A 27,300-nucleotide genomic window follows, 5' to 3' on the forward strand; every position below is an offset into this window, starting at 1 on the left:
TGGCTTCAAATTCCATTTTTCTTTATTACAATATCTTGCCATCTAAGTTGATTCACATAAAATATTACATTAGGTCATTATTTGGAGTACAAATCTGTTGGAGATAACAAAATCTGCATTTTAGAATTGAGATTGCTTTACAATAAATTCAATTCAGTGGCATTTATTGAAAAGCTGGTATGTGCTGGAGAGGTAATTCCTTTTTTTAAATTTCTATTCATTTATTTTTATTGTAAAATTGATGAACAGGGAAATTACAGTTACATAAGATAATGAGTACATTTTTTCCTTTTTTATCGAGCATTTTATTTTCAAAAACAGCTTCATTTAGAACAGAGGAATTACGTTTCAGACAAAAAATTGTGTCACACAAGTCACCAGACAACTCTTGTATTTGAGTGAAAAAGTACTGCATGAATGAAACAATAGTCTCCCAAAATTATCCAAGAACTCAGAGTTTGTTAGAGGAGGAAAACAGGATCATGGGCTTTGGATGCAATAAATGAGATGTGGTTTTGTTCTCCCTCCTGGAAGCAGAAAATAATTGAAAATGTTCATGGTCACATGCTGAGGTTATACTTACTCTGTTTGTCCATCAAGCACTACTTGAAGATAAAATGTGTTTGTCCTCTCCAACAAGAGGTCAATGAGTAAAAAAAAAAAAGGAAGTCAATGAATCCATTTTTAAAAACACTGTTACCCCCTCCCTCATTTTCTCCTGCTTAACCCTCCCCACTCTTCTCCCCCTGAGTCTGTAAAGATTTCCAAAATAGTGTCTAGTGAGTATCATTGTTGCATTAGTTTATCCTTTGTACTGCTGTTTCTGATTCTCTTTTCGTCCTACGTATCAGATAAGCTTATATACAAGAAAAAGGGTACAGAAAATTAAAACAGAGAGAAAAAAAATAGAATAACTGCATACAGGACATAATAAGAACCTCTTGCGGGGCGCGGTGTCTCACGCCTGTAATCCTAGCTACTCAGGAGGCTGAGATCTGAGGATCGAGGTTTAAAGCCAGCCCTGGCAGGAAAGTCCGTGAGACTCATTTATCTCCAATAAACCACTAGAAAACTGGAAGCAGCACTGTGGCTCAAGCGGTAGAGCGCTCGTCTTGAGCTGAAGAGCTGAGGAATAGCGCCCACTGATTTCCAATTCTTGGAGTTCATTTTGATACACTTCATTATATATGATCCTATGCACTTAGCCATTGGGCTATTGTGATCCTCTGCTAAGAATATCATAAACATATTCTAGTAGTTAGAAATGAGGGAAACCATGCAACCTTCTTTGGTCCTGCCTTGCTTTGCTTCATACAATTTTTTCAGGTCTTTCCATTTCTTTACAAATGGGGCAATGTCATTCTTTCTGATGGAATCATAGCTGTGGTATATATACCACATCTTTATCTGTTGATCTACTGAGGGTATCTGGGTTGGTTTCATGCTTTATTTAGTAAAGTGCTTATGAAGAATACAGTGGCAGTAAGTATTTTCAGAATATAAAATTTCTATGCTTCTTCTCTTACTAGGGCCCCTGCATTTTCTAATACAAAATAGGAAGATACCAATTACTGTTTAACCAGTTGTTCAAATGATGTAATATCTAAAATGCATTGAACTTCTCTGAGAGTAATGCCCCTTGGTGCATATCAAGAAAATGCGGTATATATTATTAAAGCTTTGTAAAAATTTTTTTGGCCAGTCATGAAGCTTGAACACGGGACCTGGGCACTGTCCCTGAGTTTCTTTTGCTCAAGGCTAGCCCTCTACCACTTGAGCCACAGTACCACTTCTGGCTTTTTCTGTTTATGTGGTAATGAGGAATGGAACCCAGGGCTTCATGCATGCTAGGCAAACACTCTACCACTAAGCCACATTCCCAGCCCAAAGTTTTGTAAATTTTTGAAGAAATACCATATTTTGAGTACTCAAGAACCACTATTCTCCATACTCTATTTTAATTCTCTGTTCATATATAAGCAGCTAAATGTATTATCCATGATTGATATTTGAGACTGCTTTCTTTGTAAGTACATATGGGAGATGAGGAAAGCAAGAGTAAGCAAGGAGGCCAGTCTGATGAAAGTAATTTATATGCACATGTGAAATATCATGGAGAAATACTTCTTTGAACAATTAACATGCACCCAAAAATGAGAGGAATTTAAAACAAATATGAATAATAGTGGGGGAAATGTACAAGATGAAGTTAAGTGGATATGGTTTAAAAAAACTTTATATACAAGTGTGAAAATGGAAGGTTGCTTAGGTTGGTTTTGAAAGGATGTCTGGGAAAAGGAAGGAGATTGATGGAAGGGATGAGTCTGATCAATAGATGTGTTGGCATACATGTGAAGATGAAGCCACCTTGTACAACTTATTGATGCTAATAAAATGTGGAGAAAAATTTAAAAAATTAGATACAAATATATACATATGTATGTATATATGTAGAGTAGATGCAAATATATACATATGAACGTATGCATATGTATATATGTAGAGAGCTCTCTATACACACACATACACATATGGGGGAGAAAAGAGAAAGGGAAAGACAGAGGAAGGGAGGAGAGGGAGAGAGAAGCTCTATTAATATACATTTCTTTTGGCCCAAGGTATTCACCTTTCCTTGGGACATGCCTTATCTTGGTTTCCTCAAGGCAGGAAGAATATGACTTTAAGCCAACTGTAAAAGTTATGCTGAAACACACCCATAAACAATTTCAATAAAATCAAGAAGTTCTAAGTAGCTGTGACCTAGTAATGGAAAATACTGCTAACTGGCACATCCCACTTTGTGATGAAGAAATTTTACCTTATTCTTGAGTTATAATCCTGTTTCATATTTTGCAATATATGAGAGTCTTTCTTCAGTCTTGACTCCTTCAAATTTTGAACCCAACTAAGTTTGAGGTTTTAATCAATTGTTCTTACAAATTGTAGACTTCTAAAAACTCAGAAGGAATAAACTTACACAAGAGTGCTATTTTGCTTCTAGTTTTTCTGCATTTCTTTTAGCAAAAGAACTCATTTTTTAAGTTTTAATCCTCTTACTGTTTCCTAGAAAAGTACAGATTATTGCCTGAACTTTTAGTTGCATTTGGTATAGCACCCAGGCCCTGAGTTCAAGCATAACACTTGAATCTCCTCAGTAAATATGTCCTTGAGAAAGTTATCATGAAACACACATGGAGAGAGGACAGTGAGGGACTGGGAAGAGAGTGAGGGAACAGAAGACACTGTGCAAAAAGAAATGTATTCATTACCTGACTCATGTAATTATAATCCCTCCATACATAAATTCTATAATAACAATAAAATAAATTAATAGAACCTAAACATCAATGGAAAAACATTGGCATTGCACCTAGATTTAGGTTAGATATAGTTTATCCCCCAATGTCCATGTTGGGAGTTTTATCCCCAGTGTACCAAGGTTTTTGAGACCTGTAAGAGGTAGGAATCGATTAGGTCATCAGGGGCATCACCCTTTTAGGAAATTAAGGTAGTTCTTGTTGGACTGTACTCTGAGTTAGTTCTCATAGGAGTTGTTATATAAAAAAGAAAAAGCCTAGGCCTTTGTCCTGTGCTACCTGCTCCTCTAATCATGTGACTGCTTTTTGATATTATTGGCCACAAAGCCTTACATTTTAATAAATTTTCCTCATAAAATACCCGACTTCAGGTATATAGTTGTATAGCAGAAAACAGCTTGTCAAGCTAATGCACATTTAAAAATAATTTTATATTGTGTTTTTAATAGTAGTTCAAGTTTAATAACAACATAGGTGGTCCATAAAGGGAAGGTACATTGAAGTATTTGGAGTAAAGATTGTGCAATTTGGACCTGCATTTCTTGAGAGGGGCTTGGCACTGAGGAGTAAACGTCAGCTTTCCAATCTGCAACGATTTTACTATAGTTGCTGCAATTCACCTGTTCTTCCTCTTAACTTGGAAAAAAGGTACACTGATCAGCATGATATTTTTTAGAAAATGCTGCCTATACCAATTTTTTTACTTTTTTAACCATTCCTGTGGGCTCCATTAAGAGAAAAACACTTCCAGAATCAATTGGCATTTTGGGTCATTTCTAATCAGGGAGGTGGTTTCTTGGCATTCACAAGTACTTAACTGACTAGCTAGATTGTTCAGTCAGTATTGTGCTAGATACTATGTGACATATAAAAAAGTCTAAGTTATTTTTTTATTGTTAATTGTACCTCTTTTGTGGTAGGGAGTGATGAAACAACATGATCTTTATTGGTAAGAAAGTATGACAACAACTGAAGATAATTGAACACAAAATGCTAATTTAAATTAGCTCTGTTGCCTAGCATACTTTGTTTTCATTAAAATAGGAAGTCTAAATTTCAAAGGATAAGTAAAATTTATGTATATATATATATATATATATATATATATATATATATATATATATATGGAAGGAGAAACGTATTTTAAGTAGTGAAGCAAGTGAATAAAGATACAAGAGGCATGTGTGTGCTCAGAACAGTCAATTCTGTCATGGCTGGAGTAAAAAAAAACATATTAGGAAACTAAAAGTGCTACTACATTTATATAAGCACTTAAAGGTTTTATACTGAATAGCTGGATGGACAAATTTACATGAATTTTTCATACATTATCTCTGTCTAGGTATCTCTACACACCATTTCTGAATTTTTGTTGTTGATGTTGTTGGTCATGGGGCTTGTTCCTGAGCTCTTTTGCTCAAGGCTAGCGCTCTACCACTTTGAGCCACAGCACCACTTCTGCTTTTCTGGTGGTTAATTGGAAACAAGAGTATCACAGACGTCTCTGCATGGACTGGCTTTGAATCACTATCCTCAGATCTCAGCCTCCTGAATAGTTAGGGTTACAGATGTGAGCTACTGGTGCCCGGCTCTGTGAATTTTAATATTTGAACATACTGTGTTATGATCTTGACATTTAGCATTGCTCATCTACTTCAGGACACTGTCTAGAAGAGAATTGTTAATTCCCCAGAAAAACAACTCCAAAGAATATATGAACAAGATAATTAACATTGTGGAATATTCATCTAAGTTTTTAAGTATGTGCATGTGTATATCTTAATCAAAACATGATGCTATACTTGTATCCTATATTTTCACTGAATGATTCTCATACCATAGATGTAATTATGAGGTTCATCTTTACTTTGTAATTCTCCATTTTGCCTCAGAATGCATTAATTTTTAGGGTCTGCCTTCAGAGGATAGATTTAAAAGGAAGTATCAGTGGTTAAGTATGAACTATTATCTGCATTCTTAGAATTCATTTGTACATGTGATATCTAAGATGATGTGTAATATTACCGCAGTTATTATTGTCTGAACACTATGCCTTGAGATGGGAGGCAAAGTGACCAACACTGCTATCAAAGCAAACAGTGCTATCAAAGGATGTGATACCAATAACATATGTCATATTTAGGACACTATTCATAATAATTTCTGTCTAGGATTTCAACTTCCTCTTAGATCTATGAATTTTCTGCATTTGGCCCCAAGTTCATCTTTTCCATGTCATATTCCAAAGATCTTTGGTTCAAATAATACATGGAGGATTTCCAGCAATAAATATATAAAACACATTGTATTAAAGAGATTTACATAGTCTAACTTTAAGATACACTAATAAATCAACTTAGCTTTCACTGAGAATATAAAAATCCAATAAAAGTAATTCTCCTATAGTCAGTATATTTCAAATAATATACGATTTATTTCCCACAGGAGGTAGAGGGGAAAGCCATGTGGTGATAATGGAAAATTCAGAGATTTTTATTTAATGTTTTATTGAAGCGCCCGTATTTGAATATTTTATGTTAATAAAGCTTTATATTCACAACATCACTTAGAATCAAGTGAAATGAAGTAGAAAACACCAGTACAATATTGATTTTCCTTTAAATTCCTCCTATATGGAAAAATGTATACCTTAGATGCAAAAAAAATTAATGACTTTATTCCTGTGATGATGTGCAGGCTGCTTTATCTTTTCATTTCGCATCACTATATCTGTGAACTTAGAAAAAAAGCATGGTTAAATAATTGTTTGTTGTTTGCTTTAGGTGATAATTCAGGATGATGGTCCTGAAAAACTGGACCCCAAATATTTTGGAGAATTGCTTGCTGATCTAAGCCGTAAGAATACAGATCTATATCACTGCTTACTAGAGCATTTGCAGAGAATTGGAGGAAGGTACTGTAAAAATTTCTATCTTTATGCAATAGATACCCAATATTTCACTATATTCTTATACTTTTAAAAATTGACTTTTTAAAACAGAAGTTTTATATTCACAGCAGAACTATTAGTGAGTTCTATTAGAGAATAATGGGGCAACCGTATGATGAAAACTGAACAAATATCTCATTTTAAGAGTTAATAGTACCAAAGGCCTATCACACATTCTTTTTCATTGCTATCTTTTCTATTTCTTTCTTATCTTGCACTTATAAAGTGAATCAGGAAGTTATATTAAGAACCAGGGTGTTGGAATATTTTTTTCAACATGGGTTTCTAAAATATGGTTTACTATACTTGTAATTAAAACACTTTTTCCCCAGAAGTAGCATGTCACTTCCATTCATATTTTATTTTTTAAATAAATGCATCGAGTATTACTTAATAAAAGCGTTAATAGTAATTTATGTACTTTATCAAAGACCAAAATAATCCTGTAAGGATCAACAAAGCATTCTATGTGCAAAAGCAAACTTTTGGACAAATAAATAAGAAAAGAAGTGCATGGCATGTCAGAAAGCTAATGAGAACTTGAGGAAAGAGAACTTTTGCACACTATGTTGATATTAGTTGGTATAGTCATTATGGGAAACAGTATGGAGGCTCTTCAAAAAATGAAGTCTAGAAATAACATGGTCCATCAATCCCACTACTTGATATATAACCAAAGCCTGTATGACTTTATCTCTAATTATCAGAAAAAAAAGCTGGACTGGAAGCATAACTACAAGTAGTAGAGCACCATCCATGAGCAAGTAAGCAAACTAAGAGCCCAAGGTCCTGAGTTCAAGCCCTAGTACCACCTATACACACACATGCTTCCACACTCAAACAGACATAAGAAAATCATGCGTTGTTCTGCACAACAAGGCCTCTTGAGATTTCTTATTCACGGTCAAATTTGAGAATCACTAGGCTAAGTTAGCAAAAATACAAAACCTAGAACTAGAACCCACACTGCATTCGTTTCTTTAATTTGGCAAATCACTTTACTTTTCAATAATATATGTATAATGTTGAATGGATTCTTTAAAATACTAAAGGCAAACTGAAGGAATTTTCTACTATTTGAATCATTACATTTGTAATGAACATAGGATTTGTAGGGATTTTTAATTGCTTAAAATGGGCTTTTGAGCACTTACCATTTATATAAAGTGTAGGACCAGGATAGCATTCTGTTCTGCACCACTCAACATTTCAGAGCATATGAGCTTTGTAAAGTAGCTATTCTATAAAATTTAGAGAATGCCAGTTAAACATATCCAAAATTCTTGGGGGAATCATTTGTCCATTCACATGGTGAAATTATTTACATTGTAGAATTAAATTTAGATTCGTAGATAGGTGCTGGTGGCTCACATCTGTAAGCCTATCTACTCAGGAAGCTGAGATCTGAGGATCATGGTTCCAAGCCAGCCCGGGCAGGAAAGTCCCTGTAAGACTCATCTCCAATTAACCACCAGAAAACTGGAAGTGAAGCTGTGGCTCAAAGTGGTAGAGTACTATCCTTAAGCCAAAGAACTCAGGGACAGCACCCAGGCCCTGAGTTCAAGCCCCACAACCAACCAACCAACCAACAAATAAATAAATAAATAAATAAATAAATAAATAAATAAATACTCCAAGAGAAATGAGGTCTCATAAAAATGTGGTAGTTGGGAGTTCCTTTGGCCAGGAGGTTAGCAGTTTCTTCTTATTCTTCATCCCTTCACTCAATGTGTCTGTCTCTTCATTTCTTCTTTACTGTATTCATTCCTTTCCTGGAGCTGTGATGGTCGTGTCATATCACAGTTTCTTTCTTTGCCTAAGACATCTGCTGTCATCCCCCAGTGCTAAATGGAGGAATAAACAACACTGATTGCTCCATCCTTCTCATATGCTCCTTTCCTGTCCACTTCCTCCCTGTTGCCCATCCTTTGGTTTCCATTTGTCTTCTCTTTCCAAAACACAGTTTAGCAATGAGTGAACTGCATGGTCAGAATTAACGTTTTCTCACGGAATCATTCTGATTATGTTTTGTAATTCCAACATTTTACATTATTTATTGCTGTGTGTTTATTGGCTCCATTTTCTTATATATAAAAAAGGAAGTAAGTAGGAGCATGGGAACTAAATTGCCATTGAGATTGAGAGAAGAATTAGTGTTTTTTAAAACACAAAATTATGTAAGTATAGTATCATAATTCTAGTTAACATGAATGCATGGCCACTGAAACTGTTGTGATTCATGTGTTCAACTTGCTTCAGGTTCACAAATCTGCATGCATTTACTTTAATAAAGCTCTTAAAAACAAGAAGATATTTCATTTTGTCAAGGGCCTCCTTACATTTCTATTTTGAGCTGCACAGGAAATACCACATAACATACATGCAGACAATTGCACATATATTAGTCATGCTTTGAGAAATGGCAACTTCAATTCTCTCTCTCCACACGAGCTTGTATATTTTTATAGATAAGTGTAAAGTGGTTTTGCACAATGAGTGACCCAGTTCTCTCTGGAAGCACAGATTACTCCTAAGTAACTACTTCAAAGGTAAAGCTAGGTGCTAATGCACTGAAATTGTTTTAATTAGCATAGTCTATCTTGTTGTTGGAACATGTGTAACTGGCTTTTTTTGTTTGAGAGGTATGTTCACCATATGTTTTAAGCCCAATTGTTTCACCAAGTACAGACAGCAAGTAGACAAAAAGAAAAGGCTGTCTGTTGCCCCTGACAACAACAGAAATGTATTCTTTTCCAGTTGTTACCCTCTCCAGAGGAGCAAGTACCAATCTGGTCCAACAACTCACAATTTTACAGCACTTGCTTGCCTAGCAGGGCTCCACAAAGAACCTTTCAACATGTGTGGTTAAAAGTTTTGTTGCTGGAAGATTCTATGATCCCAGTAGAATTTTGGTTTTTTCGTTTAAAGCTTTGTAAAGATTCAAATACCCTTCCTGAAGCCTTATCATTGGTAGACATAGTATAGATTAAATGAGTTGATTTCATTGTGCAATTTTTTATATTGGTAAAGAAGTTATTAAGAACCTGAAAAGATTGTAGAAATAACCTAGAATCAACATTGAAAGGGAGCAATGTGAGGAGAAAAAGAGGCAGAGAAAAACTGTTAAAGTTATTTTATTCATCCAGGTAGCAATTATCTCTAAGCGCCAAGGGCTTCTACATCTAGACTCAAACAGGACTGTCATTAATTAAAGTTGTACTAGCCAGTTGTACAAAGTTCATTGTTTTGTCATTCAGATGTGGTTCAGTTTTAGTAGATCAGCTAATTCCAGGAAAATTATTTTAGTCCAACTAACTAAAAGTACCATTTAAGAGAGTTTACAATTTTCATTTGTAATTCTGAATTGAACCAGCACTTTTATGATTTAACAAAATAGACAAAAGTAGAAAAGTAGCATTTATATAGAGCAAGTGAATATCTTTTGCTAAAATTGTCTATGTTTTGTTTTTGTTGTTCTTTCAGCAAACAGGACTTTGAGTCTACAGATAAAGTAAGTGCAAATACAGTTAAAAGTCACATATAGTGGATCACAGAGTAGACACACACTTAAATTAATAATATTCTTTTAATTTAGCCTCTTTATTAGACTGGAAGAAAAAAGGTCAGTGAAAAACAATTGTCATTTTACTTTAGATACAACGATGTACAACTTTGTAATGGTTATAAAAATAATAACTACAAAATGTTTTATCAGCTGTCACTTTAGGATTAAATTGTCTTTGTTCTCAGCACAGTTAGGATTTAATTGACCACATACACTCTGCTTTAGAAAAATGAATTATGCATAATTAACTAAATAAGTAGCAACTTTATTTCTAATAGTTTTCAGTCTGATATATGCCAATATTTAAAGTAAATTTTTATCAAGTATTAATTCTATTACATATGCACTTTTGTTAATAATTTAGTTTAAACGAATAAGTAATCGAGTACAAAAAGGACTGATTTCAATAAATAAGAAGTACAATCATTTCTTTTGTATTCTTTTTTATCTTTATTCCCAATGTATAGGTATACTGCATTCATTACAAAAAAAAATAAGTCTTAAATACTGTCATAAAACACTTGCTTCGATTTAACTTAAAATTAGTTAAGCTTAATGTTGTTGTGATATCATAAACTTTAATATTACCAAAACACTTTTATTTTCCCAACTTTCATTATTTCCTTATTTCTGGAAATTCAGGTATCAGTTTCTGTAGGGCCCACTGTACCTGATTCTAACCATTTTCTTGGCCAATCTGCTTCTGTATACAAACATGAGTTTATCTTGGTCATATTGCTTTCTCCAAGTATACTTTTCTCTCTTTCTGGTTCAATAAAACAGGGACCATTTAAAAAAAATTAAGATTGACATCTGCAGCTCACATCTGTAATCTCGATTATGGGAGGTTAAGATCAGTGAATCTGTTTGAAGACAGCTAGAGTAGAAAAATCTGAGAGATTTAATTTCTAATTTATTAGTGAAAGCCAGGCTAGAGACATTACTCAAATGGTAGAGTACAGCTGTGACCAAGAGGTTGAAGACTTTAATTCACGCCTCAGTACCAACCCCTACCCCCTGCAATTAGCTTTTTGCCACAGCACCAAATACTGGGATTGCAGGCACTTGGTTAATGACCATTTTGTTCTTAAATGGCCTTATTTTTTCTCAGTCCTGATGACCTAACCCAGGGCCTTGCACACACTAGGCAACATATCACTGTGCTACATACCTAGCCTTAAATTGCATTTTGTTGTTAAAGCTGGCCTCAAATTCACAGTCCTATGGCCTTTGCCCATGAAGTGCTGGGCTTACAGGCATGCTTTATCAGACACAGTTCTAAATTACTTTTTTTGTCAGTCTTGGTGCTTGAAGTCAGGGCCTGGGCACTGACTCTGAGCTTCTTGTGTTCAAAGCTAGCATTTGAGCCACAGCACCACTTCCAGCCTTTTTGCTTATAGGTACTGAGGAATTGAACCCAGGGCTTCATGCATGCAAGGCAAGCACTCTACCACTAAGCCACATTTTCAACCTTCTAAAGTATTTTTTAAATGTAGAAATAGAAGGTTAGATTGGTCCACCAAATCTTTCCCTAAAAATGCCTAAGAATTCTTTACCATGTCTGTGTGATACAAATAATTTTTTTGGTGTCTGTTCTGGGGCCTTGATCTCAGGGTCTGGGGTGCTGTCCCTGAGGTTTTGCTCAAGGCTACCACTGTATCAATTGAGCCACACCTCAACTTTTGGCTTTTTGGTAGTTTATTAGAGATCGTAGTTCCACGGACTTTCTTGTCTAGGCTGGCTTTAAATAAGGATCCTCAAAATTCAACCTCCTGGATAGCTGGGTTTACAGGTGTGAGCCACCAATGCCTAGAAATGCAAATGATTTTTTTTAAATCAGAAGTGATAATCCAAAGTGTGTAGAAAGTTTTCTTTTAGAAGCAAATTAATACTTTAACATCTCTAAAATAATGTATCTTATTACAAAAGCTGCAGTATGAAAATACTAATGTGCTCAATGGATAAATTTCACTTTTGTTGCAGTCAGAAGACATTGAATCATTAATTCCTGCAGGATTGTCAGAATTTACAAAGCAACAAATTCGCTATATTTTGCAGGTGAGATGGGATGGTCAGTGGTGGATGTCTGAGATTAACATTAACAAACCATTGCCTAGAATGCTTCTCTTAAGAACAGAGAATGACAAATAAAAATCTTGTTTCACAAGCGTTGATTATACTTGAATTAGGCAAGGGTTGCATTATATTTTAGTGAAACCATCCAAAACTACTGCTGAGTGATAAACATTCAAGAAATCATTTTAGAAATGTTATTCTCATCTTTGGAATATCCTTATTTACTCCTCATTGCTTTATCATAGCCTGATTCAAACTCTGCCTGTCTTTTCTCCATTCCATCCATTCCATCACCTCCCTTATCTCCAACCACTGTATCCACTGGTAGTGAGAGATGGAAAACCACTGCCTTGCTTGTACTGAGTGGAGACTAGCAAACAGATATGAAAGAAATATGATTAATATATAATAATAAATAGGTAATATATATAACAAATATATAACAAGTAATTAATGTATCTTCAAGGAAAGAATCTGAGGATGATCCAATTTTTTTTCTGGTGAGGCCAACTAGTTTTGATATTTGGTCTCAGTCCTTTTTCGGTCATCCCAATATTGATATGATAAGATGAAAGTCCATACTTAAGTGCATGGAATTTCATTTTTGCCTAGCTAGGATGGAAGCCTCATTTCTTCCTTCTTCCTTTCCTGATACCAACCGGGTGAATAGTGTTGGCGTCTCCTTAGAACTAGATGATAGCCAAAAGTCTAGGCTCCTTTGATTGCCCAGCATGATTAGAATTGCATTTTGTTTCCTGTGGTGTTTGACTAGTATATAGTGGTTATTGCCTAAAAGTTTTTTCTGCCTTGCTAAGCTGCCCCTTTCATGAAACTTTCACTAGATAAGACTTTCCTTGGGAATTTGTTGTCTGTATTTATTGGCATGTTTGGGTACCTGCCTCCCCAACAGCAGCAGTCTGTGATATACAGTACCAAAAGACAAACCAGGAACCAAGTTTTATATCATTCCTTATTCCTAACTAATCTTTCTTTTACCATTCAGAACTTTAAAATATTTATATCTAATACCCAGGGGTTTTATTTGCACATGGCAACAAAAAGTAGGGAAAAGTAGTTCTTTTCCATTCTTCCAGAAGCCATTACTGCCATTTAAAAACTATTTTTCTTCAAGCCTGGTGCTGGTGGCTCATGCCTGTAATCCTAGCTACTCAGGAGGCTGAGATCTGAGGATTATGGTCTGAAGCCAACCACAGGAGAAAAGTCCCCCTGAGACTCTTATAACAGAAGTGGAGCTGTGGTTTAATTGGTAGAGCACTGGTTTTGAGCACAAAGAGAGCTCAGAGATAGAGCCCAGTCCTTGAGTTCAAGCCCCACAACTGACAAAAAAACAACAACAAAAAGCCTATTTTCTTCAAACATATGAAAATAATCTAGTAACAATAATTGTTTCCTCCCTCCCTCTTCTTCAAAACTTGAGATGGTTCTATACTTCAAAACTAAACTTACTTAATATTATATTCCTCTCACCTCAGGCAAAATCCATGTATTTGGCAGCACACTAAGGGAAATGCATTTTATTACTTGAAGGTTGAATGTCTCATTTCTTCTTCTATTTAATCTTTTAAATGAAGTATTCAAGTAAAATTGAGAATTATCTGATAGAATTCTGTTTATGAGAAAGATAATCTTTTGCTATGTAAAACCCTGTAAACCTTTGTTTCAATACACAGCTGTGATCTCTTCAGGAATATTGTTTGGATTGCAAGCATATTACAGACTTATGTCATGAGTCTAATATTGTCATATCAAAAATCAAATTGCAAATAAGGTGCTAGTAGAAACAGAAAAATAAGATTACTTTCATGAATTTTGCCCTTTTTTTGAAATGTTAAAAAAAAAAAAAACATTTGTTTTTGCGATTAGATGAGAGGCATGTCTGATAAGTCACTCCGGCTAGTGTTGTCTACATTCAGCAATATACGAGAGGAGCTGGAACATCTTCAGAATGACTTGACAGTAAGACATATTTTGATTTTTCTTTCCAAAGCTTCTCTAATTTCCATCTTCCTAATCCCGAAATGAAGATATTCAATATACTTTTTAAAAAACTTAATAAAACGGAATTGGGTGTGTGACTCAAGTGACAGAGCTCTTGCCTTGCACATGCTAAGCCCTGAGTTTAAAACCTAGAACCTTAAAAACAGAAAACTTAATACAAAAATATTTTACTTATCTGAACATAGCTAAATTATTTTCTTGGAACAGACAAAAGAAGAGAAAAGAACTGTCCAATGTGAGTTTATTGTTTAGTTTACCAGATGGTAATATAATGGTTAAAGTCAGGGAGCAGCCTGTAAAATTAGAACAATCGGACTCACTGAATAGGAATTTTCTTTCTTTCTGTACTAATAAAGCATACTTTGAGTTTCTCTTCAACTGTAACAACTTGAAATTTTCTTTCTCTAATAATGTAACTTTTTCTATTTTCTATTTTAATTGGCGTTCTTGGTGCCATCAGCTAGATATATTCAGAATGCTTTTCATACAATGAATTACTCCTGGAGGATTTTGGAGTGTTTTTGTTTGTATGTTTGTTTCTGCCTTCTGATGAATGCAGTTTGACTCTAATTTGGAATTTCACCACTTCCTGGGATTAACAAGGAGCCTTTGAAGGTTTGGGGGGAAAAACACATTAAAACAATTCAGAAGATTCTGTTTCATTGCCCTTAGAGTTAGCTAATCCACCAAACCATCCCTTCTAATATAGTTTTAAAAGGTTTCATTCCTTTTCCATTTCATAGTTTACTTAATTTTAAGAATTCTATTTTATTAACCAACTACAAATGAAGCAAGTGTTTATATAAATCTTCCAGTGTAAACAAGTCTTTGTAATATATGACTGTTGACACATTTCTGCAAGTCTGAGTTATAATAAATAATTGATGTTTCTAGGCACTGGAAAATGACAAGATAAGACTTGAGAAGGATTTGGCATTCAAAGAAACTCAAATAAAAGAATATGAAGAGCTCTTGGCATCAGTGAGAGCAAATAATCGCCAGCAGCAAGTAAGTTGATGCTTTTGTTGGTGACAAACTAGATTGATCACTTTTCATATGCACAATAACTGACAGTAGAGTTATGAGATATAATCTTGACAGAATTAAAATATGACAGAACAATTTGTTCATGTAAGAATGGAATAGCTTTGGATGTTTCCAATGACTGAAAGCCCTCTCAGAAAAATAGACAAACTTATATGTTATACATACAAAATATATGTGGTATGCAATTATCTGTACTATTGGATGACAAGGATAGTATAAATTCTGAAAATGTAGGTTCCCTCATTCATTTAATCTACAAATGTATTCATGAACAAAATCTTTTGTAGATCGTAACTTGTGCTTAGTCAGTGAATAATAAATGAATGAACACTAGAGATCTACAGACATCTGAGCAGAGATGATTCCTCGAGAATTATAATGTATATGTCAGGGTTGTTAATTCTTAATCAACAACTCTCATGATTATCCCAAATTCTTACTATGTCACTAATTCCAAAAGCAGGCACATGATCATTCTGATAATGAATATGAGGCAAGACACAATATTATCAGAGCAGTACGAATATGAAAACAAAATTGGGACTGTGAAAATTTATCAAATCTTAATTCCTTCTCATTTGAACTAGGTAAGATCAAAGGAAAAATGTTTAACTCCATAGCTGAATATGAGAATGTTGGATTTGAAAAGTAGTTGCCTGGTTTGTCTGATTTTAAACAATACTCCCATATCAAAAAGTAACTGTATTTGCCTTTTTACAGGAAGGACTTCAAGACTCAAACTCAAAATGCCAAGCATTGGAGGAAAATAATCTTTCTCTTCGACATACAGTATCAGATATGGAATACAGACTTAAAGAACTGGAATTTTGTAAACATAATTTAGAGCAAGAGAATAAAAATCTTAGGATGCAGGTATTACACTTTTAAGTCTATAATATTGTCCATAATTGTAATGCTAGCATTAGTAATAGCAAATACACACCCACATATCTTATCAAACTGACATATGAAGTTTTATAACAGTTCCTCCCGAACCCTCTCATTATTTCAGTATCTTCTTTACTTACATGACAATCACATATTAATAAGCCTTGTAACCTAACCTAACATGCAGATAGCAATCTAATTATGGAACATTATTTTTGTGTGTATAGGTTTCTGAGACTTGTAGCAGCCCTATGCTGCAGGCTAAAATGGATGAGATTGGCAACCACTACATGGAAATGGTAAAAAACTTGAGACTCGAGAAAGATCATGAGATCAGCAAGCTGAGGGTATGTTGATAAATACACAAAGCAGCACAGTTTTTCTAACCCAACAATGATAGTTTCAAGCTTAAAGCTACAAGGAAAAAGCTACTGAAGGTCAAATTTTAGAATGATGCCATAGAACCTTTTGTTTTAAATGTGTAACACTGTGTCAAAATTGGTAAGTTGTTCTCTAGTGTAACATAGTTTCTCCTCTCTTATAGTAAAAACAATCTTAATGGGAAGTGGTGCTGTGGCTCTAGCATTAGAGCGCTAACCTGGAGACAGCGCCCAAGCCCAGAGTTCAAGCCCCATGACCAACCAAAAAAAAACAAAACAATCTTAATGTTATTAGTTTTGTTTTTATTCATTTGATTTTGAGGATAAGTGAATGAGTTATGCTATTGCTTCAAGAATGTTTATGCAGGCAAGAGCAGTAGTCAAGATTATCAAGCAAAGGCATCATTGAATTCATTGAAGTTTTTTTCTCACTGAATTTTACAGGATGATAAATATCAAGGAAGTTGTTAAGGGGAAGGATAAGAACAGTGCTGAATTTCATGTATCTGTAATTGGCATCAAAATCAGTGTATTTGTAAGAATAAGTGATTTACCTTATAATTCTAGTTTGGATTGATTTAGTCTAATCTTACTGATTCCTAAATGCAGTCAAATATACTTAAATATTCCTGCAGAAAAACACTAAAATGTTTTTCTTACCAAATATCAGTGTATGAAATATAAAAAATCAGTGGTTTTACCAAAAACTACAATGAATCAAGTGGTGTGTGTGTGTGTGTGTGTGTGTGTGTGTGTGTGTGTGTGTGTGTGTGTGTGTGTGTGTGTGTGTGTGTGTGTGTGTGTGTGTGTGTGTGTGTGTGTGTGTGTGTGCGTGCGCGCAGAGCAGGTCCTGGTGATTGAACTCAGGGCCTGTGTTCTGTCCCTGAGCTTGTTTCTTTAATTTCATCTTTTAAAAATATTTTTATTTTCTTTAAGTAGTTGTATAAAGGAGTTGCAATTTCATATAGCAATATATGGATACAATGTGTCTTGATCAATGTTATCCCTTTTACCATTCTTATCCTCTCTTCCTAACCTACCCCTTCCCTCACTTTTCTTAATTTTGTTCCCTAAGCTTTTTTGCTGAAGGCTAGTACTCTACCACTTGAACCACTTCTGGCTTCTTTCTTTTTGGTGGTTACTTGGAGATACAAGTCTCACAAACTTTCCTGCCAGGGCTGACTTGTAGCTACAATGCTCAGGTCTCATCCTCTTGAGTAGCTATGACTATAGGTGTGAGAGACCTGCTCTGGCTAAAGCATTTGTGTGTGTGTGTGTGTGTGTGTGTGTGTGTGTGTGTGTGTGTGTGTGTGTGTGTGTGTGTGTGTGTGTGTGTGTGTGTGTGTGTGTGTGTGTGCCAGTCCTGGGGTTTAAACTGAGGTCCTGGGCACTATCCCTGAGCTCCTTTTGCTCAAGGCTAGCACTTGAGCCACAGCGCCATCCGGCTTTTTCTGTTTTTGTGGTACTCAGGAATCAAACCCAGGGGTTCATGCATGCTAGGCAAGCACTCTACCACTAAGCCAACGTACCTAGTCTAAAGCATAACCTTTTTAAAAGCCTACTAATTTTTCTATAAGATTTTCTCCATTGCTTTCCTCTTTTCCATCTCAGTTTTGCTAATGCCACTTTAACCTAAAAATGTACAAAGAGGAAAATGGACAAGATTTGTAGTCATGAGATTTGTCCTGGAGTTACTGCTATTACTATGTAATTCCTTAGAATTTATTTACCTCTTTTGTAAAGAAGACTTATAGTAACACTTATCCCCCAGGTATTCTGTGAAGACAGCGATAAGACATGATAAATATTTTGTGAGCTGCAGGTCACAATAATTAATATCGCTAATTCTAAATTAGTATTAGACATTTTCTGAAGTGACTGTTTTTTTTTTTTTTTTTTTTCCGGTTGTGGGGCCTGAACTCTGTCCCTCAGCTCTTCAGCTCAAGGCTAGCACTCTACCACTTGAACCACAGCGCCACTTCCGGCTTTTTTAAAAATTTTTTCTGCTTATGTGGTGCTGAGGAATAGAACCCAGGGCCTCATGCATGCAAGGCAAGAGCTCTACCGCTGAGACACCTTCCCAGCCCTGAAGTGACTGTTTTCTTAGCAGTATTTCCGTTTGTGTGGCCCAAGTGTGTTCTTTTGACAATACTTAATCTTAAATAGCAAAGACACCTTTAAAAATTATAAATTCCTAACTGGCAATTCCATTTCTATTTTACATTGATTAAATTATATTTAAATGTGTAACTGTCGGTACTTATTTTGTATTTCATAAGTAACTGGTACTCAGTTGTATATGATGTCAATGAACATGAGAGTAATACTTATTTCTTTATAAATTCGTAGTCCCAGCTAAACCAGTACCAAAAAGATGTTTCAAGGAGAGAAGGAAGTTGCAGTGACTTTCAATTCAAGCTTCATGAACTAACAAGCTTGCTGGAAGAGAAGGATTCCCTTATAAAGCGCCAGTCAGAGGTAAAGAAAGAAGGGAATACAGCTCCTGTAAGGTTAGAATGGGCTGTACCTCTAAGAAGCACTTTATTACAAATCGTGAGCTGTGTTTTATTCCTCTCATATCTGCAGTATGTGGCCAAGGAGTTGGCATATAATAAGTACTAAAACAAAAAAAAACCTACCAAGAATGGTGGCTAATATCATAATGCTCTTATTGAAAAAATAGTACTTGTAATACTGACTAATTTTCTTTTAAGGGCCTGCATCTGCTTCTAGATGGAAATTTCAATATTTTTATGCTCTGAGTGAACTTTTTAAGCTTTTTATGACAAAAAATTTACATTCTCATCCTGAGACCAATGTCTGTTCAATATCAAGTTGTCAGCCCAATAGAGATACCTATCTCAGATATGAATTAATGAAAAGAGAATTTACTGGATACTGTGAAGCAATATTATGTGATAGTCAGCAAGTGGAATGAACAGTTTTACATTAAAACAAACGTGAGGGGTGACAGTCTTACTTTGTTAAATGATCAAATGTATTTACTCCCTTCATGTTTGTACTTCTCTTAGAATGACTCTTGCTTTTTTATTTCTAAGGAACTCTCAAAGTTGAGACAAGAAATATATTCATCTCATAACCAACTCTCCAGCAATGGAAGGACTACCATTACCACTAAAAAGTAATATATTATTAAATGAAATTGAAATGTCTTTTTCAATATTTTGCATCTGCATTTTGCTCACGTGGACATCATACTCAGACAGTCTTCCCTTGTTGTACTGATGACAGCTTATTTTCCAGCAACTGAGCAAAACCAAACAAAATAACTATAAATAGTTCCACATCAGGGGAATCATTGCAGTTGGTTTCTTCCATTTTGCCTCTGTTCAAGATGCTGCCACATTCCGGCTTTATCAATGCTGCTTTTCTTTTTTTTTTTCCTAAATAATATCCCATAATACCCATCTACATTTATTTATGTAGTTATTTACAACGTGATAGGTACTTGGGCTGTTTTTCAATTTTTGACTGAATAATGTTTCTTTGAACATCCATGAACAAGATTTATGGACTATGTATTCATTTCTATTAATGATATTTCTTTTTAAAAAATTTTATTGTGAAAATACCGTACAGAGGAGTTACAATTACATGGGCAAGAAAACGAGTACATTTCTTATCAAGCATTGTATATTTCTAAAGTGGTGTCTCCGGTACATGGTGACTCTGTGTTTAAGGGTTTTGTGAGGAATTCCCCTACTACTTCCAAATGCATTGTAAGATTCCAACAGCAGTAGATGAGTGTCAGTCCATTTTTTTTCCCAATAGTCCCTTTGATTGTAACCATCCTAGGTGGTGAGAAATAGTATCCCAGTGTCCCTTTGATTTGTAGTTCCCCAAAAGTAATATTTTTAGCATTTTAATGTGCTCATTTTCCATTTATATAGCTTCTTCAGAGAAATGACAATTCAAATTCTCCAATTTTTATTTAGTTGCCTTTTAATTGTTGGATGAAAAAAATCATTCTATATTCTGGATACAATTTCTTTATCAGAGATACAATTTGCAAATATTTATTCTACATCATGAGTTATTTTCTCATTATTTGTGCACTTTTGGAAAGATATTTTAATTATAAAGAAGTTAATTTATTATAGTTCGTCTTTCCTTACTTATGCTTTTGGTATACATATAAGAAACCACTACCTAGGCCAATATTACAAAGATTTGTATCTATGCTTACTTCTAAGAGTTTTTAAAAATCATTTTATCTATTAAGTTTTGATCTGTAATCCATTTAGAATTATTTTCATAATGATGTGAAGCAGGTGCCCAAGTTCATTCTTATTCGTGAGATATTCAATTGTCTCAGCAACATCTGTAGAGCACATTATTTTCCCCACTGAATTTACTTGGCATCATTGCCTTGAATCAAATAAGCGAAAATATAAGGCTGAATTTGTAAGAGTCTCAATTTTATTCCTTTGATCTATTTGTCTATATTTTTGCCAGTGCCACACTGCCTTTATTATTGTAGGCTTTTAGTAAGTTTTGTAATCAAGATTGTGAGTCTTTAAATTGTTTTTCTTTCTTAGATTAGTTTGCCTATTATTAGTCTCATTCTTTTCATATGAATCTTACAATAAGTTTCTCAGTTTATACCAGCTGGTGTTTTTATGGGAATTTCACTGAATATAGAAACTCATGGGTCATATTAGCTTTATAACATTAAATCTTCTGATCCATGAATGTGGACTCCTTTCCATTTAGATCCTCTTTGATTTCTTTTATTATATTTCCTTTTTGTTGTACTGGAGATGAAACTTAGAGCCTTATACATACCTAGCTAGACAAGAGTATTACACGCTACATCATTAGGCAGCCCTAGAGCCTCTTTAAATCCATATGATGTTTGTTCTTTTCATTGTACAAGTCTTACAGGTTTTTTGCTAAATTTATTCCTAAGTACTTTATATACATACATATACACATATGTATACATACTTTATATACATATATATGTATATATATATATTGGGGGTCAGTTATGGGGTCTGAACACTGGGCCTGGGCACTGTCCCTCAGCTCTTCAGCTCAAGGCTAGTGCTCTTCCACTTGAGCCACTGCACCACTTCCGGCTTTTTCTGCTTATGTGGTGCTGAGGAATCGAACCCAGGGCCTCATGCATGGAAGGCAAGCACTCTACCACTGAGCCACCTTCCCAGCCCGCTTAAGTATTGTATTTTTGATGTCATTGCAAGTGGAATTGTTTGTCTATTTTCATTTCAGATTGTTCATTGCAATTGATTTTTATATTCATTTTGAAACGTTTAACAGTGTTGAACTCATTTGTTAGTTTTCATGTTTTTTATTGAATATCTTGAAATTTCTATGACAAGATAATGTTATTTGTTAGTAGAATGCTTGACTTCTTCATTTTTATTCTGTATACATTTTCCTTCTTTTCCCTTCCATTCTTTCCATCCCTTCCACCACTCCTTTCATTCCTTCCATTTCTTCTTCCTTCCTTCACTTCCTCCCTCCCTCCCTTCTTCCTTTCTTCCGTCTTCCCACCCTTCTTCCCTCCCTGCTTCCTTCATTTCTTTCTATCTTTCTCCCTGCTTCATTTCTTTTTCTTTCTCCCTTTCTCCCTCTCTCTTTCTTTCTTTCCTTTTCCTTTCCTTACTTCCTCCCTCCCTTCCTCCCTTCTTTCTTTCTTTCCTCATTCCTTTCTTTTTCTCTTTCTTTCTTCCTTCCTTCTCTCTTTCTTCCTTCTTTCCTTCCCTCCCCCTCCCTCTCTTCCTTCCTTCCTTCCTCCTTCCTTCTTTTCTCTTTCTTTCTTTCTTTCTTTCTTTCTTTCTTTCTTTCTTTCTTTCTTTCTTTCTTTCTTTCTTTCTTTCTTTTTCTTTTTCTTTTTCTTTTCTTTCCTTCTTTCATCCTAGGGCTTGAACTTTGAGTATAGGTGATGTCCTTAGAGGTACTATTCTTTGTGCTCAAGGCTAGCAGTCTAAACCTTGAGCCATAGCTCTACTTCCAGCTTTTTGGTGTTTAATTAGATATGGGTGACACAGACTTTTCTACCTTGTCTATCTTTGAACCTTGATTCTCAGATCTCAGTTTCCTGAATACCTAGGATAACAGTCCTGAGCCATCTGCAGCAGGCATATTTTGTTTCCTTTTGTTGACTACTCTCCATATAATCTTCCATAAAATGTCAAAGTGTCAAGAGTAGGTTCTTTTATTCCTGTTCTTAGGAGGAAGCATATTAGCTATGGGCCTCTTATCAAGTTGAAGATGTTCCCTTCCATTCAGAGTTTATGGAGTTGCTTTTTAGAAATTGTGAATGTGTATTGGAAATTTTAATCATTTTTCGGTACCTATTTAGATGATTAAAAAGATTTTGTCCTTTATTCTATAAATACAGTGTACTATATTAAATGATTTTCAGATGTTATACAATCTTGCATCCTTTGAATTAAGCCTACTCATTCATGCTATATAATGATTTTTATATATTACTATATTTTATTTTCTAGCATTTTGTTGAAATTCTTTTCTTCTCTATTCACATTTGATATTGATCTTGAGTTGTCTTATCTTGTGAAGTACTTTTTTATCTGGTTCTGGTATCAGGGTAAAAGGAATTTCATAGAATGAAATGGGAGATATTCCTCCTTTTCTATTGTTCTTAAGTCTTCCTAATGATTATCATTAATTCTTTACATTTTTGGTAATACTAGTGGGAGGTGGAAATTTTGTTATTTTTGTTTTCATGTTTTTCTACTTGTTCTTGAGGTGGTTTGGTACTTTGGTACTTTTGGTTCTTGTCTACTTTCTCTATATTATCTAATCTGTTCATATAGATTTCCATACTACTTTTACATACTAATTTTATTTCTGTACAGTCACTGTTAGTTATAGTCTGTTAAAAATATTCATTTTAAGAAAATTTCGGCTTGTGCCAAGAAGACCTAGGGGTTCTTCTATTCCATCCTGTAATGTTTTCAGAGTGTCTGCTTTGACTCCGAGGTCTTTGATCCATTTGGAGTTGATTCTGGTGCAGGGTGATATATAAGGACCTAGCTTTAGTTTTCTGCAAGTAATTAACCAGTTTTGCCAGCACCATTTACTGAAGAGGCTATCTTTCTTCCACTCTATTTTTTTAGCTCCTTTATTGAAGATTAGATGACTATTGGTCTGTGGCTTCATTTCTGGTTTTTCAGTTGTATTCCACTGGTATTTTTTTAGCTGCCTTTTTGAAGATTAGATGGCTATAGGTCTGCGGCTTCATTTCTGGGTTTTTAATTGTATTCCATTGGTCTTGAGGTCTGTTCTTGTGCCAGTACTAAGCTGTTTTGATTACTATGGTTTTGTAGCTGAAATTTTCTTTCTTTTTTTGGGGGGTGGTCCAGTTGTGGGGCCGGAACTCTGGGCCTGTCCCTTACTCTTCAGCTCAAGGCTGGCGCTCTACCACTTGAATCACAGTGCCACTTCCGGCTTTTTTCTTTTTGCTTATGTGGTGCTGAGGAATCGAACCCAGGGCCTCAGGCATGCAAGGCAAGCTCTCTACCACTGAGCCACCTTCCCAGCCCTGAAATTTTCTTAATAGAGACCCAGAAACACAGCAAATCATAGAAAGGTTGGACAAATGGGATTTCATGAAATTGCAGAGCTTCTGTATGGCAAAGGACATAGCTAGCAAAATCAATAGAAAGCCCACAGATTGGGAGAAGATCTTCACTAGCCATACAATGGACAAGGGTCTCATATCTAAAATATACCTGCAACTCAAAAAATTTAATCCCCCAACAACAAATCCTCATAGAAACAACTGTACAATAAATAAGTGGGCTATAGTACTTGCAGAGAAACTTCTCTGAAGAGGAAAGGATGGCCAATAGGCACATGAAGAAATGCTCAATCTCCCTAGCCACAAAAGAAATGCAAATCAAAACAACACTGAGATACCACCTCACCCCAGTTTGAATGGCTAGAATCAAGAAATCAATAGATGCTGGAGGGGATGTGGCCAAAAGGGAACCCTACTGTATTGTTGGTGGGAGTGTAAACTTGTTCAACCACTTTGGAAAGTAGTATGGAGGTTCCTTAAAAGACTCCACATAGGGCTCCCCTATGACCCAGCAATCCCACTTTTGGGCATTTACCCAAATGATCACAAAGAAGACCATACTAAAGCTACTAACACAACTATGTTTATTGCAGCATTATTTACCATAGTTAAGATATGGAACAACCCAGATGCCCCTCAGTAGATGAATGGATCAAGAAAATGTGGTATATATACACAATGGAATTCTATGCCTCCATCAGAAAGAATGACATTGCCCCATTTGTTAGGAAATGGAAAGACTTAGAAAAAAATATATTAAGTGAAGTAAGCCAGGTCCAAAGAAACATAGGTCCCATGTTTTCCCTTATTTGCAGTAACTAGTATATGTCTGAGACAAGCAGAAATGGTCAGATAATTTGAGGTTAGGTGAAATGAACCCCAAGATAAGGCCTCAAATGCTTTTTTTCTTTCTTGCTATTGTTTCTAACATATTTATAAGATATTCCTTTGTTGCTTTGTATGTCCCTCTCCCATGGTATAACCCCTGTTTTCACTGTATTTGATGTTGGTATAATTTGTGGAGGAGCAGGGAAAAAACAAATTATTTAAATAGGGATACAGGTGGACCCATTGCAACAATGAGATGTACAAATGTTATGTCGAAAAACAAACTTTACATCTTTGGTGGGGAGGGGCAGGGGTAGGGCGGGGAGATGGAAGGGATGGGAAGGGGAAACAAAGGAGGAAGCAACAATGCTTGATAAGAAATGTACTCATTACCTTGCTCATGTAATTGTAACCCGTCTGTATGGTATTTTCACACACACAAAAATACTCATTTTATCTTTAGCCTGGTGCCAGTTGCTTACTCTGGTAATTCTAGCAACCCAGGAGGCTGAGAACTGAGTACTGTGGTTCAAAGCCACCTCGGGCAGATAAGTCCATGATACTCTTATCTCTAGTTAAACAGCAAAAAGGCAGAAGTGGAAGTAATTTTGGCTTCAATAATTTTCTCTACTGTTTCCTATTAATTTATTTTCTGTCTAGTTTTTCTAATTTTCTTTTATGCTTGTTATTCTATTTCTATTCTGTCTGATACTTCTAATTTTCTTTTTTAAAATAAGTTTTGTATTGTGAAAATACTATACAGAGGGGTTACAAGTTAACATGAGCAAGGTAATTTTCTATTCTGCTTTCTATTTGGATTTAATTCATGTTTGTTCCAGTTGGTAAGATAAAAGGCTAGGCTATTCAATTTGAGTTTTTTCCCTAATAAATAAAGTTTTTATAACTGTTCATTTCCCTTTGATCTCTGTTTTCACTGTATTGCATACATTTCGGTATGTTGTGTTTTCCTTTGTAGTTGTCTCAATGGATTTTCTTTTCTTACTGTTTTTTGGAACTGTTGGAGATACAACCTACTGAGGATCCAGTCAAGGAGTTTGTGTGTGCTAAGCAAGCACTCTATCACTGACCTATACTCACTCTCAGCCCTGTAAACCATTTATGAGTCCTCTTGTTATTTCTTCTTTGACTTATTTGTTGGTTATAAATGTTATATTGTTTACATACGATTGTCACAAAATCCCCTATTGTTATTTATTTCTCATTCCATTTCATTGTAGGCAGAGAATATACTTGGTATGGTTTTTCAATCTCTTTCAAGTTGCTGTTTTTTTTTTTTTTATTTCAGGTGTACCATTTTTCGATCCTAGGGAATATTTCATGCATATCTAAGAAAAATTACATGCTCGGGTCTTGACATGTTTACAATTCTATACATAACTTTTAGGTCTAGATACTTTAGTTCTTGAACAGTAGTTCAAATCTTCTCTTTCCTTGTTAGTATAGTATATTGTATATTAAATAAGAAAACTGAGTATTGAAATCTCCAAATACTATTCCTTCCTCAAATTCCATCAGTTTTTGTTTCATGAATTTGGGGGTTCTGTTACTAGATTTACATACATTTATTATTGTTATAGCCCATATTATTATTTTCTTGTGAATCAGTGAGTTAATTATTATAAAATATCCCTATAGTTTTTTAAAACATCTATTTTGTCTAATTATTATATAGCCACATATGCTCTTGGACATTTGTATGGAATAACTTTTTCTGTGACTTCATTTTCAAACAATTTCTGTCATTAAATCTAAAGTATGATTCCTGTAGACAGCATAGGATTATAGTTTTTATTTATTTTGTCATTCTCTTCTTTTGTTTAATCTGCTTACATTTAACATACTTTATAAGCTATGACTTACACTCACTGTATTTCTATGTGTTTTCTACATTATCTTGTATATTTTTATTGCTATAATTATCCAGAATTGGCTTTTTTGAGTTAAATATATTCCAATGTAATGTTTAACTAGACTATTAGTTTTATTTACATTTTAATATTTCACATTGTTTGCCTTAGAAATTTAATTAGCATCCTGTAATCATGTAGTTCAGACTAAATTATTGAATACTAATTTAATAATATACAAAAACTTGACTTCAGCCATGTGCCAGTAGCTCATGCCTATAATCCTAGCTACTCAAGAGGCTGAGATCTCATGATCAAGGTTCAAAGCGAGTCCAGGCAGGAAAGTCTGTGAAAACTCTTATCACCAATTAACCACCAGAATACCAGAAGTGGTTCTGTGGCTCAAAGTTGTAGAGTGAATAAGCTCAGGGATATCACCAAGCCCCATGATCGAACTCCCATCCCCCCAAAAAACCAACTTTACTTCTTTGGGGGTGGCAGTACCAGGATCTGAACTCAGAGCCTTGCATTTACTTAGCTTTGCTTACTTGGTGCTCTAACACTTGAACAATTCCTCCAGACTACAGAACCTTTACTCTATATGAACCCATTCTTTTTGTTCTATTTATGTTATTGTTATACAAATAATATCTATATACATTTTGACCATTAACACAGATTTACAATTATTGCATTGCATATTTTTTAGATGGAAGAGATGATAAAGAGTTATAGGCCATTCATGAAAATGAACTAAGCAATTCAAGG

The 27,300-nt window shown here is 34.9% G+C and overlaps 1 protein-coding gene across 2 annotated transcripts in view; it reads left to right on the forward strand.

Annotated features, from left to right (window-relative positions):
• Pof1b (POF1B actin binding protein) overlaps positions 1-27,300 on the forward strand; it is a 79,831-nt gene that overhangs the window by 46,888 nt on the left and 5,643 nt on the right. For both annotated transcript variants that reach the window (XR_011376055.1, XM_070040110.1), the window contains exons 7-15: positions 6,101-6,231; positions 9,751-9,778; positions 11,816-11,890; positions 13,793-13,885; positions 14,822-14,935; positions 15,695-15,847; positions 16,090-16,209; positions 18,592-18,720; positions 19,302-19,384. Coding sequence is in view for 1 of the 2 variants with exons in the window: in XM_070040110.1 (XP_069896211.1) it covers positions 6,101-6,231; positions 9,751-9,778; positions 11,816-11,890; positions 13,793-13,885; positions 14,822-14,935; positions 15,695-15,847; positions 16,090-16,209; positions 18,592-18,720; positions 19,302-19,384 (926 nt within the window). In the remaining variant the exon portion in view is untranslated. The remainder of the gene's footprint in view (positions 1-6,100; positions 6,232-9,750; positions 9,779-11,815; positions 11,891-13,792; positions 13,886-14,821; positions 14,936-15,694; positions 15,848-16,089; positions 16,210-18,591; positions 18,721-19,301; positions 19,385-27,300) is intronic.

This window comes from Dipodomys merriami, unplaced genomic scaffold, assembly GCF_024711535.1.
Source record: "Dipodomys merriami isolate MVZ:Mamm:240054 unplaced genomic scaffold, mDipMer1.0.p SCAF_3, whole genome shotgun sequence".
Lineage (NCBI taxonomy): Eukaryota > Metazoa > Chordata > Mammalia > Rodentia > Heteromyidae > Dipodomys > Dipodomys merriami.